The following is a 22,563-nucleotide window of genomic DNA, read 5'->3' as shown; positions in this document are numbered from 1 at the left end:
CACATTGAGATGCACCCAACCCTTACAGCTGCAATCCTAAAATGCTTACTAAAGAGTAAGACCCATTGGACACTATGGAAAATGCTTCTGAGTGAACATTCATAGGAGCGCATCAACACTCTGTCCTTGTCTGGTTGTGGCTGCAGAAAAGCAAGCAGCAAATTAACACAGATGACTTGTTGGCACCTATACAAGGTCTGCAACAGTGCCAGAATGAGATCTTCCTTGGCCACCCTTGTTCCTGGTTTGGGAGGTGTAAATAAATAGTAATTCCTGTTGCATCAGACTTAAGGAACCCACAAGGTTTGCCACAATATTAAAGCACTTCTGGGGCAAATCTTTTGAAAATACAGCATCTAAACACACTGAGGGCCAGACTGGGATCTTACATACATTACTGTATACCAGAAGCATGTCCTGAGGCAGAAAAACTCCACGGAGATGACCCCACCTTCTGGGAATCACTGAGGATGCAAAGATCTCAGTCTGGTAGAACAGTGTACCCACAATAGGGATGGAAGGATCTGTCAATTTTGGTTTTCTCTGTTTCTCATTTTTCTAATCTTTATTCTCCACATTTCTGTAGCAATTTGTAATTTTTTAAAAATGAAAAATCATGAAAATTCTTCAGCACTTTAGTGTGAATTGCTCCCAGTGAACACATTTCTGTATGGTTTTGACTAATGTACACATTTTTGCAATATTCATTATATTATTGTTGTTATAATCATTATGTTATTAGTGTTATTTTCACTAATGTATTAATTTTTATGTACTTTCCCCTAATAGGTACAGTCTTGTAAATAATGTTTTGTTGGAGAACTACATTGCAAAATTTGGATAAGTGCAAATTTCAAAGTATGGCTGTGTTTCAGTTCTGATTGTTTTGGAAAGTGTGAATTTGATAGATTCGGCTTTAAATGCAAACTGAACTGAATTTCTACCCAATCCCCAACACACATTAAGCAGAAGCCTGGGCCTCTAGTTGGGAACATGGAAAAGACGCGGGGAGGTTATGTTATGTTATGTTAATGTTTATTTATACCCCGCCTTTCAGCCAAAAGGCCCTCCAGGCGGCTTACAAGGTTCTCACCACTTGGCTGCTCCAGCAGTAGCTTTCTACAGAGGAACCACAATACTGCCTCTCCCAGCACCTCTCCCAGCACCTGGGGTTCAACAGGACTGCCCCTCTGACCCATCTCTAGCCCAGAGACTGACATGTTGTTTTGGATCACTTTCCCACTCAGTGTCCCTGGCCCTTAGGCATTAAATTGATGTTGCAAAGTCCTGAGGTGGTCAAGTGGACTGTACCACTTCAGATTGCAGGAAAGGGTGTCATTTTTTAAAAAAAGTTCAATCCATGTTAAAAACAACAACACCCTCCCTTGCAAGTGAAAAACCAGCACATCATAAATGAATGTTCCAGTCCAGCCTTTCCCAACTATTGGGCCACCTGATGTTGGACCACAATTCCCATCTTTCCTGACCATTGGCAATGCTGGCTGAGGCTGATGGGAGTTGTGGTCCAACAACATCTGGTGGCCCACTAGTTGGGAAAGGCTGTTCTAGTCCATTCTACTCCCTGTCAATGCAATTTTTCTACTTGCAGGGACTTTTTTTAATTGAGGGGAGCATTAAAACGTGTTTCTTCCTCTTGCATACTGTAGTGGTACTGTTCATCTTCCACAGGGATGGCTTAACCTTTTTGGGCCAAGGATCACATTGATCCATAGTGAACTCTCTGAGGGTTGGATGTCAAAGTGGGTGTGGCCAATTTTTTTTAAAAGGGCAGATTTGAGGGGGCACAAAAACAGCAGGAGCCCATTGGAGTGGTCAGTAAAAAATATTTAAAAGTAATTAAATATATATTTTAAATGCTGGACAGATTTTGTGGGACCACAAACCTTTTGGCATTACAGTATCACAGTGGGGTACCTATGGGAGCTGACAGTAAAAAATATTTTTTAAATTTTTAATATTTTAATTTGGGCGGGATGGGTTGTTGGTCATCATAGCATCATAGCAAGGGACCCATACGAGTAGTCAAAACATTACAACTGAAACTTATTTTCTTTTTCACTCTAAAAAATAAATAGGAGTGTCTTGGAGGAGGGCAGATGGGGTCCATGGGCCACAGCTTAGCCACCCCTAATTTATCACCACAGAACTTGGCCACCACAATCCGCTGCATTTGTAGGCCAGCTTAGTATCAGATCACCTTAAACTATCTGGACACACACAAAAAGACATCTCAGTGCATATATTGCTAATGTCCAGTGTTCAGATCTAACTAACTGCCTCTCCTAATGGCTGCCATTAGTTCTGTTTATTTCTTCACCTTGCAGCATAAACCGTTTGTGTGTGTGTGTGTGTGTTTTAATGCTCCCTAAAGTCCTTTGCTTTCCAGACAGTGCTTTTTAGGGAAGGTCTGTCTGTCTTGCAATTTTTTTTCTGAAGATCTGATGGAGGATTTCCAGTTTCTCTGAGAGATGAAATATTGATGAATGTTTTCCATTCATGTTTTGGTTTTCCTTAGTGGGTCATTTATATTTTCTTTATGTTCAGCTCTGGGAATTTCATCTCCTTTTTGATAGGGAGAACTTAAATTAAACCTTTGGATGGATTAAAACACCAGTTGGTATAGTCTGCAGATTTCACAATTACCTAAAAGACTCAAGAAGCCAATATATTTAAAACACTACTTTTCAGATGAGAATCCTGAAAAGGGGGAAATTTCAAAGAAGTTAACTTTCCTAGTGGACCTCCTTTATCAAGAAAGCTTTAATTATAATAAGGTGTGGTCAGTGCTTGTTGTTTGGCTACCAAGAAAGGAAGGCCATCGCGTGTGAGATAGATAACTTTCACAAGAGAGGTGCCTGAATGACTCCTGAGGGGTAGTCATTCATAAGATGTAGACTGAACATTATTAATTGGTTTAACTTGTATACCATTTCATATTTCAACAGAAATTTCTAAGTCAATGATTCCCAAGCAGTGTTTTCCACGGACCACTTGAAAATTGCTTATGGTCTTGGTGGACCATTTAATGATTTTCTACCTGTTGTAGTAATTGTAAATATGCTGTTCTAGTGGATGTATGATTTTAATGTATTTTTATTGCTTCTTTTATTTTGTGTGTGTGACAGTACTCACCGGTACAGAGTACTGTCCCCTCTTCTTTTGCTGCTTATGGTAGCCATTGTGTGCTGGTACTCACAGCACTTTTATCAAGATGTGAGTACCAACACCTACTTTTTTTTTACAAAAAAAAGTAGTGTGGATATTTAATGTGGACGTGCCATGGATCACTTGGATGAAGCTTGTGGACCACTGATGGTCCACAGATGAGAACCACGGCTCTAAGTAGTTTATATATCCCAACAAAAACTAATATATATAAAAATATAAATTCCATATTCAGTCTTAAACAACACCATTACTACTGCTGTTACTACTATGCTAATAATAATAATTCCACATTTTAAGTAACATAATGAAGCCACAATAAATATCTCAAAACAAGGTACATAAATACATAAGTAAATAAATAGTTATAAGTAAAAAATAAAAACCACAAAAGTGAATGGTATACAAAACTTCAAGGCACGTCAAGATACAGCATCAAAATGCAACATAATTACAGTATATAGCTAGAAAATCTTTCAAAGTATTATTTATTAATTACATTTATACCCCACCTTTCTTTCGTCATAGAATCCAAGGCGGAACATGTAGTTCCCAGGCGGTCTCCCAACCAGGCACTGACTAGATCCAGACCTCCTTAGCTTCAGCAATGTGGTGGCCTCATACCATATGCCTTCAGACCGTAACCATATTACAAAAAAAAAAGCCCTCATGTGATAATACAATAACCAAAATCATTCACATGTACATTCATACTATACAATAGCAATTTAAAAACACGTTCCCTGCATACCTAATCATTCAACAATCACATTCTCCTCACACCTGCCACATCACTCCATCCATTCATTGCTTACTTCAATACACTCAGTCAACAATCAATAATCATGTACAGAAAAATCACAGCAGAAAAACAAAAAGAAACATTAATTTCTACCTCATCTCTTGCCGGGGGGGGCAATATAACCACCCGCTCCCCAGCTCTCCCCTGGGGAGATTAAGCCCTTCCCCACCAACACACTGTAACTCTGTGCGGAGTCCATTGCAGCCACCAACATACTTAATGCTCACCATCTAACAGGGAGAATCTCCCTTAAAGAACAATAACGTTCCAGGAACAATCAATCAATCACAAAGAGGGTGGTGCCTTTCACTTTTTTAAACTCCACGGGCTGGAGATGATGCTGAGCTGCCCAGTGTCCTCTCAACTGCTGTCATGCCTCCCTCTTGTTCTGCCACAGCTATAGGGCTTCCCAGACAGATGGAAACTGTTGGGAGCCAGAGGGCAGGGACAAGAGATGGTCATATTCTTCTTCCCCTACTTCCTTTCTTCCTTATCATCTGACACAAGTAAACGTGTGTCCTTAATGAGGGAGCTTGATTCTACCTTGTAGCTCTATCCCCAGCACTGATGTGCCTACTTGTCATACCCTTCTGGCAGCTGGGCATACAACATGAATGAGTTCTACATGCACAGCTCTCTTCTGCACAATTGGGGACCCCAGAACAATTAGCTGCATGCACTTTATTTATTTATTAAATGTGTATGCAGCTTCTCCATATAAATATGCTCAAAGCAGCTCACAACAGAACAGCAAAAATGCAAATCACTACATCAATAATCAAATACTAAATCATTTCAAAATATAACAATCTAACAAATAACTCAGTTTGATCACATGAACATTATAACATTTAAAGCTGTCATAAAACAAATTATCTATCATGAGAAGTTTGGAGCCCTTTCTCATTAATGATGAGCTGCTGGGGGCATGTCCAGAAGACACTGGCAGCCAGTGCTAAGCTGTCACTGGTCCTGAAAGTCTGCATTGGCTGCCAGTGAGCTACTGAGCCACATTCAAGGTGCTAGTGTACAAAGCCCTAAATGGCTTGGGACCCAAGTACTTAAGGAGCAACTTCCCCAGTATCAATCATCTCAGGCCCTACAATCAGCAGGAGAGGCCCTGTTGGTAGTGCTGCCTCTGGCCAGTGCCTGGTTACAATTCACCTGTGACAGGGCCTTCTTGGTGGTGGTTCTCCATTCATGGAATGCCCTCCCTGTTGAAGTGTATCTCTCTGCCTCATTACTGACTTTCAGGAGAAATTTTAAAACATTCTTGTTTTCCCAGGTATTTCCCAGCTTCCCTGGGCTCCTCTGGGAAGAAAGACAGGATACAAATTTAATAAATAAATCAGCATTTGGGTGGTGCAGCACAGTCCCATCCCCCCCATACATTTGGTCTGTGTTGGGGAGGGGTGCATCTGAACAGGCCCCTGTTGGAGATAGATTGCTGGGCTAGATGGAACTTGGTCTGATCCTGCAAGGCAATTCTCATCTGTTGTTTGCTGGGCTGTACCATTCTATTTTTTAAAATTCAACATACCTTATGGGCTTTCTACTAGTTCATAAGAACATGTTTTCTTGGTGCTGGAAAATCTGAACAGATGTTTGCACAAAGGAAGAAAGGTATTCCTCCCGCCTAAGAAAAATATGTTATAAAATCACAGAGGCAGTGGGGGTTGCTTTTCCCTGGAGCCCTTCCATGATGCACCATCTTCGTAAAAAATGTTGGCTCCCTTGATGTCCTATTCATCTTGTCCTACTGGTGCAGTGAATGGCTAGATTGCCCATAATTTGCTAGATTAATGATAAGAAAACATGAAGAGATATAGCTTGCATGGGTTCTTTTTTGGTGTGGATTCTATTAAACATTTAACAGAAGAGTGAGTTTTGAAGAGGTTATAATCTAAATCTATTTGCAGTGGAAGTGTTATGATGTGTATTGGACCTGGCTTTATGGAATAAATCCATTTCATATATATATCAAATGTATAAAGTTTAAATTAAAAATGGCTGCATATGTAATTTGACTGGGGCATATTGTTGATATTTGCTGATGATTGCAGAGCATTGCTGGGAATGAAAATGAAGAAATGGCAAACATATGTGTGGTTTAAGGAGAAAAAGAGGAGTCAAAGTCACTGGGAAGCAGATCCCCACAGCAGGATGTGAAATAATGGACACTCCTCATCCCAAAAACCCTTCTGATTAACTGTCTCATCAAAGAAAAGTTGGTCATCTTCTCAAGCCATGTACAGATGAATTTATTCAGAAACCACCATACTTCCCAGCAACGCAAGAAGCAAATGAGAACCCTCCCAAAGAACATCATACAACAGAAGACCTACAACAGGAACTATGAAAGTAGTTCAGTAGCTCATGGGTCAACAGAAACCTCAAGCAAGGAAACCCAGGCACTAGGAACAAACTTAGATGGTGAGAGAAGTGTTTGTCTAGATACACCGAGAAACAGGGGGAATTCAAAAACAGGAAATGATAAACAGAAACCTGGCACAGCACAGGAGGAGGAGTGGAAATTCCAAGTGACAGAGAAACGGGATACAAATAATCATTTAGCAACCCAGGAAAAAGAAGACAGCAAAGACTCTTTTGTTCTGGGCTTTGGAATTTTCCAGGAAACTGTGCAAGAGTTGAAAAACCTGTTGGGAGAGAGTACACTGCTGAGTACCAGAGCCAGGAACCCAGCAGTACCATTTCCCACACCCTTTTGCTGAAGTCTGCTGAAAAACAAAGGAGCTACATGGAAACTTTTCATCCTCATTTCAGAGAAGGTGACCAGAAAACTCACTCTGAGCATAAGCATAGAGCAGGATTAGTAGGAAAGCCACCACTGGTTCGCAGCTCTGCTGGGTTAGATCCATCCAAAAGTGATTATACGGATCATCTTCTTGGGAGACAACAAACACCTTCCCCAAATGTGGGTAGTGCTCCAGGAACTAAATTTGAGCCCATGCCTGGTAAGGAAGTCAAGTCTTTGCCCTCATTATGCCATTAAAGGATGGGGTTATTTCAACTCAACAGAAATATTGTTTTCCATTGTTTTTGTTTTTGATCATTTGGATTTGCGTGTTGCTGCCTTCCTTCATGGTATTCAAGGGCAAGGCACAATAAAATGAGTGCAAATAAATAATAAGCAAATACCACAATAATAGCCAACAAGTCAAAGCAAGTCAAAGCCAATCTCAAACATGACAAAATAACAGCAGTTAATAACAAATAAATGCGTAGAGAAAAACCCCAGGAAAGACTCCTGTCTGAATCACTGGAGAGCTATTACCTATCAGTGGAGAAGAGGGATGGAAAATGTTTTTCAGCTCCAAGACCACATTCCCTTCTGGGCAACCATCCAGGGTCCAGATGCCAGTGGTGGGCTGGGCCAGAGGCTTTGAAAAGTACAGTAGCTTATATACACACAAGCCCCTGTCTGTCCGCCATCAAGGCAAGTAACAAGCACTATTAGAGTTCAAGGAAACATTCCAGCCAGTCAAAACAGGAAGGGTGTGAAGAAAGGGCAGTGAGGGGTATGGCCTGAGGAGAGAGGGTGTGGCTGTGGAGGGTGTGTGGCTTGGGGAAAGTCCCAAGGGCCAAACAGAATTTCTGAGGGCCTCCTTTCGTCTCTAGGCCTGACGTTCCCACCCCTGGTGTAAGCAGTACTGAGCTAGATGGACCAGTAGTCTGATTTTGGTATAAAGCTGCTATCTATTGTATAATTTGGGCTAACTGCAAGCTTGTTGAGCTATTTTTCATGACATTATTACTCTTAACACTATTTATTATCAAATAGTTTAATACAGTAGGGCCCCACTTTACAGCGCTTTGCTTTACAGCGTTCCGCTAATACATCAGTTGTGAATTGTAGAAAGGCCCCCCCTTTGCAGCGCTTGTCCGCTTTTACAGCGTTTTTTTGCCACCATGCGCCATTTTGGTCAATGTAAGTCAATGGGATCTGCTTTACAGTGGTTTTCGCTTTACAGCGGGGGTCCGGAACGTAACCTGCTGTATGAGTGGGGCCCTACTGTAACCCAGAGTCTTTGGAGTGTGTGATCTATGATGGGTCTATGTGATGTTAATTAATGTTGAGCATTATCTGGAATGCCACACATTTAACAGCTACATAAGGCTTCTGGGTGAAGCTGTAGAAGGTTTGGTCTAAAGTGTCAACATTATGTTGTTGACATTCAGATCTACCTTAAGTTTCCATCAAATAATCCCAGGGAGGCAATGCACAACACCAAACCACTGTCTGGAGGCAGTACTGAAGATGAAGCTTAATTTAGAGAAGATGGAAGTACTGTTGGTGGGGAATTCTGCTGAATTGGATGGGAGTATGTTATAGGTTCTGAACAGGGTTACACTTCCCTTAAGGACCAAATTATAATTACACTAGTGGAAAGTGCCGGGCACTTGAGAATTTTAAGAAATAAACAAAAGTGCAGGTTTTAAATCAGTGGTTAAAATACATGCAGTTTTGAAAGATTCAGACTGCCATCTTGATTCAAAATGGCATCCAATTGTATCCAAACATAGATAAAAACCTGCTCCATCATTTCATCCTGAAAAAAAGTCTAAATTTAATGTAATTTTGAAAGGTTCAGTCTGCCATCTTAATTCAAAATGACATCCAGTTGTATCTAGACATAGATGAAAACCTGTTTGATCTCAAAAACCATCATGCAAAATTTGATTATGATATCTTAAGGGATGTCCAAATGCATAGAGGGCAGACAAACAACTTTCCAAAATATATAGTAGATGATGTGTGTATTGTGTTATCATTTGTAGTTTTACAGTTCAAAAGCTGTTTTACAATTGGAAAGCAATGGTTTGGGTGGGACTGCCAATATTACCCCCCCCCCACTCTCCCCACCAGCACCTGCTGCTTGACTCACTGTACTTAATGGAAGGGCTGGCCCTGAGTGGAGGGCATCACTAAGCTGTTTCCACAAGGGGTCATAGAATCATAGAATCACAGAACAATACAATCGTTGAGTTGGAAGGGGCCTATAAGGTCTTAAGAGTCCAATCCCCCTGCTCAATGCAGGAATCCAATTTAAAGCATACCTGACAGGTGACTGTCCAGCTGCCTCTTGAATGCCTCCAGTGTTGGAGAGTCCACCACCTCCCTAGGTAATTGGTTCCATTGTCGTACTGCTCTAACCGTTAGGAAGTTTTTCCTGATGTTCAGCCGAAATCTGTTTTCCTGTAATTTGATACAAGACCTGAACAGGGTGGTTCATGACAGATGCTCTTGGAGGTTACTGATTCATAGGGTCTCCATAAGTCGTAGTCGACTTGGAGGCACATAACAACAACAAAATTACGTGATTCAACTAGATGATTCAACTGGTTCTTGCATTTCTTGCTTTTGTAAGTCAAATTCTTAAAAAGCAGCAGTTGATACAAATGTAGATTTAATTTAAGAATGACTCTTTTGCAGATATGTGTCATGAAACTCTGGTTACAGCTTTTATTACAAAAAAAGATGCTTTGCCAGAGAGTAATCTTCAGCAGAGAAATGGCAGAAGGTGTGCTTACCTCTTTCCTTAACTCATTACGTTTTTCTTTTCTTTTTTTCTGTTTGCATACATTTGCACGTAGTATTTTCTTAGGCCATGATAATAACTTGAAATACCGGCATAGATGCAAACCTTTTTATACTTAGAGAAAAGCCATGTTGAGACTGAGCAGTTTGGAGCAAAGAGTAGCAAGAGGAAGGGGTTCCCTAGTAGGGATGGAGTTCACTGCCTAGTATCTATCCACTTGTATTCCGATAGTCTGTCATTTGATCCCAATCCACACTTTTTTTTGTTCCCACTTGCTTTGGCACTTGCTGATTTGATCTGCGGTTGTTGGGGTTTTTTGGTTGCGAAAAAATGGCATAATTTTCATTGTAAATGCCTATGTAAATGATCACGGTGTTCCTTGTAGTTTATTTTTTCCTATTTATCACACCTACACACTGTTACAAATGCATCAATTTAGAGGAAATTATGAAGATAATTACATAAAAGCAGAGAATTTTTAAAAAAACAAATCCATGCTGATTATAGCTGCAGCCTGCCGCAAAAAATCTGTGCCAATTACAGCCGCAGCCCGCCGCAAAACATTCAGTGCCAGTCCAAAAAGATAGTGGACTGTCAGATTCAGTCAAAATCCAGTACTAAGTCAAATTTAGTGGATATTCTCCCCCATCGCTATTCCCTATACATGTTTGCAAGAGTAAATGCATATTGAACTACACTGGGTTGGGGGTGGGGAAATATGCCCGGGAGAAATTGCAGCAGAAAAGCAGCTGACTGGGACAGGATTAAGGATGCTTCCTTCTGCCATTCTCCGCTGCAAATGGCTTTTCTCTCATTTGGTCTTTGATATATATATTGTGGTATAGTGGTTAAGGTGCTGGACTACGACCTGGGAGACCAGGGTTCGAATCCCTACACAGCCATGAAGCTCACTGGGTGACCTCTCAGCCCCAGAGGAAGGCAATGGTAAACCACCTCTGAATACTGCTTACCATGAAAACCCTATTCAAAGGGTCGCCATAAGTCAGAATCGACTTGAAGGCAACCCATTTCCATTTTTTTATATATATTTGCATTGTTGGTTTAGGCCCTCCAAAATGTATTTATTCACCCTCCAAAATATATGTATTGTTACATTTACATCCCACCTTTTTTCCAAGGAGCTTGTGGTGGTATACATGCTTCTCCCCCTCACCATTTTATCCTCGCAACAACCCTTTGTGGTAGGTTATGCTGGGAGGCAGTGTCTCACCCAAGGCTACCCAGTGAATTCATGGCTGAGTAAGGATTTGTGCTCTAAGGCAGGTCCACACCATACATTTAAAGCGCATCCAATGCACATTTAAAGCACATGACTTCCCCCAAAGAATCCTAGTTACAGTGGTTTGTTGTGGGTGCTGGGCATTTGTAGTTCTGTGAGATGAAAATCACAGTTCCCAGGATTCTTTGGGGAAAGTCATGTACTTTAAATGTGTGTTGGATGTGCTTTTATTCCCTCAGGTCCTAGTTCAACATTCTATTTAACTATACACCACTCTGGTATGAGTAGAACTTTCCTGAGATGAAAATAAGTAGAACTCTCTTAAGATTTTAAGCTATTCTTAATGAAATTTGAATAGATGTTTAGCCTGAACAGCACCCTCCCAATCCACTTCAAACATTGCTTGCTGCCTTTAGGTGCACTATGCAAAAATTCAGGATATAAATTCAAATAAATAAATTTAGGTGATATCTGATGGAGAGCTAGATCTGTGTGAAGTGCTCCTCCCAAAAGTCATGTAGCTAGTCCTATTGACATTCCATAAATGCCCATTAAATTCCTAAAGAAACATTGCCTGAGCAGGACCCTGCAAATTCGCCTTGGACTATGTATTAGGCAAAATTTGGTGACAGGTTTAATTGGCTTCAAAGTAGTATCAATCACGTGGAACTAATCTGTGTAAATGGATTAAAAAATGATTGAATATGCCACCACCAGGAATCCAGAAAGCTACATTATTGCATCTTATCCTAGGGTTGCCATATTCCAGTTACACAAATCTGGGCAGGTTAATTTGCATATTATGTAAAGTATTTGCATATTATGCAAATTATTTGCATATTATTTGCATATTATGCAAATATTTGCCTATTAATATTTGGATTGTCCAGTTGTTTTGTTTTTGTGCCTAGGAATTACCACCAAAAGCTGGGGAAAGATGGGAGAAATCTTTTTTTTAAAAGCAACATTTTCAGCCTTAAATGCCTAGACTCTAGTTTCCAACACTATGGAGTATTTATTGATTGATTAAGAGAATTTATATCCTGCCCTTTTGCTGTTAAAAACAGAGCACAGCTTACAAATATAATAAAAACAATAAAAATACACAATCAATATAAAAACATAATAAAAACACAAAATAGCAACAAACATAAAGTAAGTCAGGGCAGCAGTACGGTTAACCATATACGATATATTTCAAAGATGTGGTGGGTGGAGAAAAACAAGCCAAAACGTTAGGAAAAGGAGTCTTTCACACCACATGCTCAGTTCTAAATACTGTTGCAGCAAGTTTTACAAGTTCCTCCAGTATTCCACTGGTGCAGGCACTCAGACATTCAAAGTATCTGTATGTTTCTTAGGTTTTATACAAGCAGAGCTTTGCTTAACTCAAAATTTCTTCTCCCTTTGATCAACCACATCTACACAGGTTCCACCTCCATACTCAAAATGAAACTGGGCCTGGAAGTGTGCAACAACCCCACACATACCTTGCTAATTAGATTATCAATGCCAGGATGTCTGTCTTATCGACTACTCTCCTGCTCCCTCCCCCCCGGGCATCATGAAAGACCCAGTCCTGGGCTCAGAAACAAAATAAATATCTGGTCCTCTTCAAAGTATTGATAAGCCTCTTGTTTTAATTGAAATAATAATTATAAATTCTTGTTCTTATCACTAATGGGAGTTAATTATCTTGCATATGCTGCTGTTGCTTCTATGGCTGTAATGGAGTGAGGTTAAAGATAAGTGAAATGCAAATAGGGGGAAAAAACACAGAAGGCAGTAACACTTTCCTAAATGTAATACCATACCAACCACAACAAGATTCCTATGAGTAAGGCGAAAAACTGAGCATCTCACAACCAGTCAGGATTCCTAACCAAAAACCAAAAATATGATAAATGAAGAAATATTTATATAAGCATGACTATCAAATATATTTATTATTTACACAAACTGTAAAGATATTTATAGTGCAATCCTAGGTTTATTTATTCAGAAGCAAGTCCCAGTGTATTCAGTGGGGCTTACTCAAACAGGGACAGAAATGCAACCTCAAGTGATAAGCAACTTCATTCACACAACCCAAAATTCCGAATCATGCCACTTTACGCTGTTTTGAAACTGTTTATACTTGTTTTTATCGTTATTGGATTTTAAATGGCTTTATGATGTATTGTATTTTACTCTTGTTTTGTTCACCGCCCTGAGAGCTATTTTGCTACGGGCGGTATATAAATCGAACGAAATAAATAAATAAAATAAATAAAATAAATAAAAATAAATAAAATATTTCTTGTTGTGAGCTGCCTTGGTTTCCAACCCTACCTCACAGGGGTGTTGGAAAGACTCCATACACACACATGCACACACTGCAGATGTATAAATACATACAGCCCATATAATAGTTTATTGTCAAACCAGTTGGTCATTGCAGAAAAATCAGTATTAGTTTTAAAAAAATCAGTATTACTTTCCTACAGAATAAAAACTGTAATACCTAAGTAAGCCCTGCCTACTTGCTTTAAAATAGGACTGGAGAAGGGGGCAGAAAGAGTTAGAACACAAACACAATTCTTTTTTACATTCACTCCAAAGTCCCATTGATTTTGAGCACATTCATAACCATGTCTACTCAAAAGTAAATCCTATTGAATTCAATGGGATTTACTCTGGGCATATGGAATTAGCATTGCTTTTACAAAAAGCAAGCATTGGGAAGGTTTTCAAAACACTGCCCAAGATCTGACTCCAGCACACAAGAGGAAAAAAAACTGAAATGTATATACTTACCCAATTTATGAGATTTTCAGATAAACGGGGTGAAACCACCTTTTTGTTTTCTAGAGGCTGCCTCAGGTCAATGAAACTGAAACACAATCCCTGATTGGCTGCAATCCTGAACGGGCAGGGTTAAAGCTAGGAAGTGCTGTACAGTTCTGTTTAAAGAAAGATTTAACAGTTGGGGGGGCTGACGTTTTTATGCATATCTCAAGAACCGGAACACCTAGAAACTTAATTTTTTAAAAAATTAAAGCTGAGGACCCGGGCCACCTGAGGGGCTAGCCGGGCGCCGGGTGGCATGCATAAAATCTGGGTAAAACCCGGCTAACCGGGCAATATGGCAACCCTATCTTATCCAGACTATATCATAATTAGAACCCCTTCAGATAACTAGTTGCATTTGCTTCCCACTGCTTAGTGACTGCCAATGTCAATACTGAATTAAAAACCGGTTGCCTGAAACCAATTCAGCAGAGGCCTATTTGAAATCTGTAGTGCATAATAGGTTTGCAGTTTGTCTTCCTGACTTTTCCATTTGCTATATTTTCCCTACTTCTCCTCCACATTTTTATAATGCATTTAGCATACTTAAATAACATATTCCTAGTTCTTCTCTCACCAATTTGGAAGTCACATATCAACACAGAGATGATTTCTGTGTATTGCTAAATTAATATTTGTATAACGTGTCTTGTTCTGCCTTAAGCCATGTCACGCCACTTCTACCACAGAGGCTTCAGTATTCTTCAAACTCTTGCGATCAATGTACTTAAATGTGACTATCTCTGTGTTGGATTGTGCACTGTTGAAAAGATATGCCAGCATGGATATGTTGATGGCAAAATTCTAATAGCGATCAAGTGTATTTTCATTTTTTTTAAGAGCACAGCCAAGACCCCAGTGTAAAGATCCCTGGCATTCACATTCCTCTTCATTTTCTCTCTGAGACTGAACACACTAAAGAACAGATGTACAGAGACAACATACATTTTGTCAGGTTTGAAGCAACAGACCTTCATGGGGTGTCAAGATCAAACAGCATCCCTTCTCGCTTTTTCCGGGTACGTTTATACATCCCTTTTTGCAAGCCTTCTATGTTTCCTGGTTGTACAGAGACAACTTGCTACTCCACAAAGAGTTCAAGTTTACAACATGTATTTTCTCCTTTGTTCATCAGTATCCCATAAGGAGTTTGGCTTATTTCATCTCCCCCCATAAAGCAGTCATTTCTCAGCCCTGAAGAAATGCAAATTTAATTAAGGGAGCTTGTCAATGTTGGTTCTTTCCACATCCAAGACTTGCCTTCCCTAGATATATCTTTTTTTTTACATTTGCTACATCTGCAGTGATTCTGTTTTATTTGACATCAGCAAATTGCAGGAGGATGACAAGAGCAACTAATAAAAGGCACTGAATCATTGCATGGGAATCATTTTGTTCTGAAGAATTCCCTTTTCAATTATTAAATCAGATAAGAAAATACTGTTGAATGCATGACGGCTTAATAATAATATTGGCTATGCTGGTGATCCAATAAATATGAGTCATATTATTATGAAGTATTTGGTAGCAGGTATATAGAAAATAGTGACCTCTAAGGGCCTTCTGGTGTATTGTTTATGCAGCACTCAGCATTCATGGTTTATATATGCTGCATTTTAGCTATAATCTTGTCATGAATATTTCAGGTTTCACTGAGTGAAAAAATATATGAAAAATATACCAGTGTGACTGGAAATCTAGTAAAATCTTGCTTTCATTCTAAACTTCTTTGAAGCCCAAAAGGCAATTTCCCCTTAGTTTTGTTCTTAGGTCTTGCTGTAGTTGTAAAGCAAGGGGCTTAGATCCAATTTTCTTTCACTGATGCCATTTAGGTTATTAGCAGAAACAAACTCTCTTCCAGGGAGTTTAATGCTCTTGAAAGATGATGGGGCAATAAGATCATCTTCTTTCCAGTCACTCAATTCAAAGAGTAGGAACCCCAGATCACCATTTTCATAAACCTGAACATGCTTGATTTATCTCCAACCTAAGCTCAGATTAAACTTGAAAGTATAAATCACTTGGCTTTCTTAAAAATAAAAATATGTGAGAACGTAAGGTGAGCACAGATGTTTAAAGCTAGGCTTTACCATGTGTACAACTGAAATCAAGGTTACCCAAGTCCTGATATAGGGTGGAATCCTACCGGTGCTGTTGGGTTCATGGAACGGGCTTTTGTACTAGTGGATGCCTCTGCTAATAGAAGGAGAGGGGAAGCAATTATTGTCAATTCCATTTCCCCACTGCAGCCCCCAGAACCCTCCAAAATCAGCTTGAGGGAGTTGGTATACCATCCAGAACTGGGTGGAATGTCAGGTGGGAGCCTGCAGAGGGAAGAACTAATCAGCCAAAATCACATCCTCTCTTCCCCTATTTGCAAAGGTGTCTGCAGGATCAAAACCCTTCCATGAACCCAAAGGTACCAACTGGATTCTACCCATGGCTGGGTTGACCAACACTACCTGTCAACATATAGCCCTGTGGTCATTGGCTGTCCTACGCATGGGCTGTGCCCAGTGGCTGTTATGCTTTCCTTATGATGATGTGCACTAAGGGGCGGGCAGGACTCAGGGGACACAGAACATCATAAGAAGGATGAGGGTCAGGTGGAGAGATTTGGCAGGCATCCAGGGACAGAGGTGGGCAAGCTGCCTACTAAGGTGCAGGAATCTAAATTCTAAAGCTGTGGCATTTTTGATGAATTGATTAGGTTGACCCATTAAAAAACTTTGATCAACTAAAAAGATGTCCTGATTAATTAGATAGCCAGGTTGTAAATTTAGCATTGCAAAAAAAAAATCAGGTGGCAAGAACCCTCTCAATATGCATTTATTTATTTATAGGCATTTTATAGCTTGCACTTCACCATGTGATCCCATTGCATTGCCTCATCTGTGTCAGAGAAGGTGGGGGGATGCCTCTTCTAAAATGATGCCATATGTGCATCATGTAAACACAAAGTTTTTTTTTTCCTTCAGAATTACTGGGGTTTTTTTCTCATTTGCAAGATTATGGAGATATTATTACTGAAATTTGTATGCCGCTTGTCCATATAAATATGCTCAAAACGGCTCACAACAGAACAAAAATGCAAATTACTACATGAGTAAAAATCAAATACTGAATCATTTTATAACATTTAAAGTCATCATAAAACAATCAATCAATTAAAATATATCAGTTAATGACAAACATAATAAACATTCAAAGACAAAAATAGAAGAAATTTTTGTCCATCAGGTGTCTAAAACTCACACAATTAATCAGCTATTTATTTACAATTGTATCCCACCTTTCCAATACTCTTTGATGGACAAGGCAGTTAACAGCGTTAGCAAAGATTTCTTATATCAGGTAACAACCCTACAAATTTTCAAAATGGTCATGAATCCAGTTTGGCTAGTGTACTAGAATTTTAAAATCTATTAAAGTCAAGAAGATGGTCTTCAGTTTAAGAAATCAGGATTAACTGAAGTATTAAAATGATGTATGGTGTTGAGAAAGTGGATAGAGAAAAGTTTTTCTCCTTCTCTCATAATCCTAACTGGGGACATCTAATGTTGGAGGACTCAGGACAGACAAAAGAAAAGTACGTCGTCATACAGTGCATAATTAAACTATGGAGCTGATGCCCACAAGAGGTAGTGATAGCTACCAACTTGGATTGCTTTAAAAGAGGGTTAGACAAATTCATGGAGGATAAGGCTATTAATCGCTCCTTGTCATGATGGTTATGTTCCACCTCCACTGTCAGAGACAATATGCCTCTGAATACCAGCTGCTGTGAATTGCAGGTAAGGAGAATGCTGTTCTGTTTAGGTTCTGCTTGTGGGCTTCCTATGGGCTTCTCATTGGCCACTGTGAGAACACAGTGCTGGGCTAGATGAACCTTTGGCTCTTCTTATGTTCCTAACTAGTTTTGAAAGCAAACTTTATGCCTCCCCTTCCCAGGTCAACCATGCAAACTACTGAGTTAGAGCACATGTGGTGGACTGGACATCATAAGAACTCACACATCGCCTGGGAGCTGCAGGCAGATTCCCCATCCATAAGAAAGCATAGCAGAGTTTTTTCAAATATGTCCCTAGGCTTTCCAGACTTCCAACACTAGGGAACCAGCTTAAGTTTAACTTCCTGGTTTTTATAAAAAAGTACAGGACAGTTTTATTTCAGACCTATGGTGAATTTTTAATTTGGAATCTGCCTCACTGATGGAATCACATCTCCTGTTTTATGTTTATTATATTGCATACAGTTTTGTATTTTTATGGATGGAAACTGCTAATAAAAAGAATCACTTTTGAAAGGTTCTGGGTATGCACCTTTGTACAGGGCTCCCTCTCTCCAGGCCTCATCCTTCTCTGGTTTGTTGTCTGTTCTCTCTGCAACCGACATGTTTTTGATATTGATTGCAGGATGTGTACCTAATGTCACCTGCAGAACAGAATTATGTGCTTCAGAGTGCTTTAGTCTGAAGTAATGCAGGTTAGTTCTGCATTGTACATGTATGATTATAGTGCCAATAATTTTAAACAAACTGGGGGAAGGGTTGTAGCTCAGTGACACGGCATCAGTTTTGCATGAGGAAGGTACCAGGTTCATTCCCGTGTCTCCAAGTAGGACTGGGATTGTCCCAGTATGAAATCCTGGAGAGCTGCTGCCATTTAGTATACTGAGCTAGATGGACCAATGGCCTGACTTGGCCATTGGCAGCATGCTATGTTCCTTTGTAAAGCATCCTGTTTTAACTGGATTGTGGCTTGGACTACAAAACTCAAAGCCTCAAGGTACTAGTCTGCTGTTACATATACTGTTTTGCATGCTCCAAATATTTTGTATGTGTGCCAAAAAGTCCACATAGATATTCACTATCTCCTAAATGTTTATTTCCAGACTTTGCAGCTGAATTTTATGTTTTCCTACTCCCAATGCGCTTTGCACAAGGACTACCCTTGAAAGCTTCATCTTCTGAGAGATACAGTGGCCCACATTTTGGCAGTGGTGAGGCCAAATGCTCCAGCGTTACAGGCTTCCTATCATGTTCTAGGTATAATTCACAGTGATGGGTTTAGTTCACAAAACTCTAAAGATTGCCCTACTTAGCTCCTTCTTCCTATACTCCATCATGATATCCATCATAGTCAATCAAGAGTGGTCTGTTGAAGGTGCCTTCTGTACAATTTATGTCCAAATTGGTTACCACCTTCCATAGAGGTTGTTTTTTGAAGCATTAATGAAGTAAACCACAATCTGGAAAACCATGCAATCAGTGATACATGCTCAGTAACCCTTATGACTCCCCACACACACTGGCAGCCCCTAATGTACTGTGTGTGTATCTATTCAAAGAAAAGATGCTACAGGTCCCACTGGGCACTTATAAATCCTTGGATATACCTAAAGGAACGTTCTGACTCATAATACACAATGCACAACTTTTTCATGGGGCAAACTGAGATCTCTGCTTTTGAAGTCTTCCTCCCACTTAAGCATCACCAGAAAAGAGGAAATGCATCATCAAAATAAAAGGACAAAAGAGGACACATATTTGAATCATATTTGCTTGTTATAATTTATATGTAGAGATGCTAATTTAGAAATATTCTGTAGCTGAAATAGAAATACAATATCTCTCACTATAGTGGAGTAGATTGTTTCTGCTTAGTCTGTTGCCCTGGTGCTGTCCTACCCAGAGTTAGAATCATGAAACAGAGGCGAGACTGGAATCAATTCTCGTTTTATTAAAGTAGCATCGAAGGCAAGGCCTTCATAGAGGTCACTAACTAGCTCACTGTAATCCCTAACTAACTACTCAGGCTTACTCTGCAGCATGTAAGGGAAGTTGACTCAGCACCCACAACAGGGGGGCGTGGGCTTATATAGGAAAGGTTTTCACTTGCAACCTCTGACTCCTGTGCAGCGCCTCCTTCTGACCAAGCCTCTTTTCTTGGCGTCGCTCACAGGGTGACAGAGGGCGTGCACACGTCTGCTCATCAGATAGTATAGACTCCTCAGGTGCTGGCTCCATTGAAGGGGGAGGAGACATTTCTGGCAGGGAGGTGTTTGAAGGGCCAGCCAAGGACTCCGGGGGGGGGGTTGCCGCGTGTGAGGTTTTGCTCCAACGGCTCTCCTGGGATGCTCGGCAAAGGAGGAGTCTCTGCGTGAGCGAGCAACATTCCCGTGGGAATTGGAGAGCAGTTGGGCATGTCTCCTCCCCCCAGATCTTCAGGAGCATCCTCCCCATCTGACATCTCCCATCTGTGGAGCTGGGGGTGTGCACTCCCCCCCAGAGTCACTCTGAGCTGGGAAGGGATTCTGTGGCTCCCCCAGCCCTGGATCCAGGCCTGTCTGGGTCCCTTGGGTCTCGACAGGTGCCAACTGCTGATGGGGAGCCTCAAGGCCCTGCTCTCCCTTCTTAAGGTTCTGTAACTTTAAACCAGACTTGAACCAGACAGCCTTTCAAATAGGGAACTTTTTGAAATAGAAGCCTTCAAACAGAAGAGTGTCCTCTATAAAGTAGGATACATCACCACCCTTTCTCAGAATTTGAATCCATACAAGCATGTCATTTATCACTGTTGTAATCATACATTATAACTGCAGTGTTCAAGTGTCTAAAGCACAGCCCCACATTTTTCTTTCCTGTCTTTAGGCCAAAGCAATCTACAGTGTTGCAATGCCCAGAGGTTATCTCGAACTGACTCTGAATCCAAAGGATAATGAAATCAACCACATAAGTGCAAGCAATTTCAACTGTGACATAATCCTTGGACTGAAGAAGCTGCAAGGGTGATATGCGATTCCTTCACTGTAACTGTCAGACCTCTCTTGCCTTCACCCAGGCATATTGCTAAGCAACAGCTGAGCCAACTCCAGGACAATGGCTTTGCACCATATTCTTCCTTCACTTATGAGTTCTGCATTTACAGCATTTCTGAAATTGCAAATTCAAAGTCAATATATTTCCCCATTGCAGCCATACTAAATAACCACAACCAATCTTTCATTCAGGAACTCATTGACAGGATGTATCATGCTGGGGCAAACATTGAGAGCTTCTCGTCTTCCACGGACCTGGGCAAATGGAGATCACTTTTCATCCAGAGTTTGGCCTCAGTGCAGCTGACAGTGCCTTTACCTTCTGGAAAGGCATTAAAGAAGTGGGCAAAAAGTACAATTACACTGCCAGCTTTTTCACCAAGAATGGATTTTGCAACTCGGGCATTCTCTCCCATACTATCTATCTTTGGGATAGTACTGGACAGAATAATGTGTTTTCTTTTGGTTCTTGAGCCCCTGAGTTCACCGACCTAGGGAAGAACTGTCTTGCTGGATTATTGGTGCATTCTGCAGCTCTCAGCTGCCCGATGGCTCCGACCATTGGCTGTCATAAACACTACAATGCCTACAGCAAGGATTCAAAGGAGACTGTGACTGCAAAGTGGGCATGTAAGGATAACAGCTGTGCATTTAACATCAAAAGTCATGGCGAGAAATTAACTCGGATCGAAAGCAGGCTCAGTTCAGCAATGGCGAATCCTTACTTGGTGCTCTTTGCTACCATTGCAGCAGGTCTAGATGGCGTAAGGAGAGGGCTCAGCTTCCAGGAGGCATCAGAGAAGATCCAGAGCACTGCTCAGTTCAAAGCTGCGACAATCCCTCTGAAACTGGAAGAGGCTCTTGTTGCACTTCAGGAAGATGAATGTATCCGGGAAGCGGTAGGCAACACCTTTGTCTGATATTTTGCTGCCATGTAACAGTACAAGATGGGAACTGAAGAGTTGGATGTGGAAAGGAATAAATTTTTGGAATACTTCATCTAGCATGTACATTATGTTTTGAGAGTCAGTGTAGTGTAGTGTAATGGCTAAGAACCTGAGCTACAAATTCAGAAGTCCCTGGTTCGAATACCACTCCTCCCATGAAAGCACTAGGTAGCCTTAAGAAAGCTGCTCCCTCTCAGCCTCAGTACCCCCACCTGCAGAATGGGAGATAACAACACTGACCTACTTTACAGGGTTGTTGTAAGGATTACACCTAAATAATTACTTTGTACACTTGAAAAATATTATGATAGTTTCTTAGTAGAAAGATCTCTTTCTATAGCTTTGCAGTGTATGTAGGAACTCTTGCTTAAGGCTTTTTCAGTTCCCCAAAGCTGCACAACATTGGCACATGGACCATACTTACTCCTTTGCCCCAAAGATCTGACTATGGGTGGCACAATATATACAAGGAAAGGCCAATGTTGGTGAATGAAATCCTATGCAACATTGCACATACTCTTTCCAGGATTGTTTCCTTCAATACCAGTTTTTTTTACTAAAGTGCTGAGCAGAGGTTGTGGAAAGCTCCAGTGTGAAGATACCTCTGACTAGTAATCAATAAAAAACCCTTGTAAATCCAATGATGTTTTCTTCACATTGGTATACAGTGACAGGGAATTATTCACAAAAGATAAGTTCTATCCAAGTGAAACCCTGTTAATCAGGGAGAGGCTTTATTTTAGGTTAAAGGTTAAAAGTGTTATACTTAGTACAATAATTGCAAAACTGTGGTATGGATCCTGAGTTCCCTTCTGTAAATAGAAGGACTCATTCTGTTCACAAAGGGATGTGCAATCCATCAAAGGATATCACAGATGGAGGTGATTTTTACCAGTCCTCCCATTCGCCACCTTAGAAGGTCCCCCAACCATCTGGAGCAGATTTTAGGTGGCAGCATCAACAGGAAAGGAGAAATGGCAAAAACTGTCTCTTTCCACTCATGGGAGTGTTAATGGACCTCTGCTCACAGGAAACTCCTGCCAGTGGAAAGGAACGCAGGCTCCCTCCAGGCCTTTGTGTCTATGAAGGAGAATACTGATTTGATCAATGATCCATAAGCAAGCATGAAAGACCTGCAGATGCATGCCTTGGTTTACATACTAGATATCGTCTCTCCCT

The 22,563-nt window shown here is 40.6% G+C and overlaps 1 protein-coding gene across 1 annotated transcript; it reads left to right on the top strand.

Annotated features, from left to right (window-relative positions):
* The first annotated feature begins 6,243 nt into the window (after positions 1-6,243).
* On the top strand, positions 6,244-21,441 carry LGSN (lengsin, lens protein with glutamine synthetase domain). Its single transcript, XM_061626063.1, is given in 6 exon segments — positions 6,244-6,682; positions 6,685-6,976; positions 14,466-14,637; positions 20,271-20,379; positions 20,382-20,684; positions 20,687-21,441. Coding segments are annotated over 6 exon segments (2,070 nt in total).
* The last annotated feature ends 1,122 nt before the right edge of the window (positions 21,442-22,563 follow it).

Source organism: Rhineura floridana, chromosome 4 (genome assembly GCF_030035675.1).
Source record: "Rhineura floridana isolate rRhiFlo1 chromosome 4, rRhiFlo1.hap2, whole genome shotgun sequence".
Lineage (NCBI taxonomy): Eukaryota > Metazoa > Chordata > Lepidosauria > Squamata > Rhineuridae > Rhineura > Rhineura floridana.
Note: the sequence above shows the minus strand (reverse complement) of the source record. Positions and strands in the feature narration are given on the sequence as shown.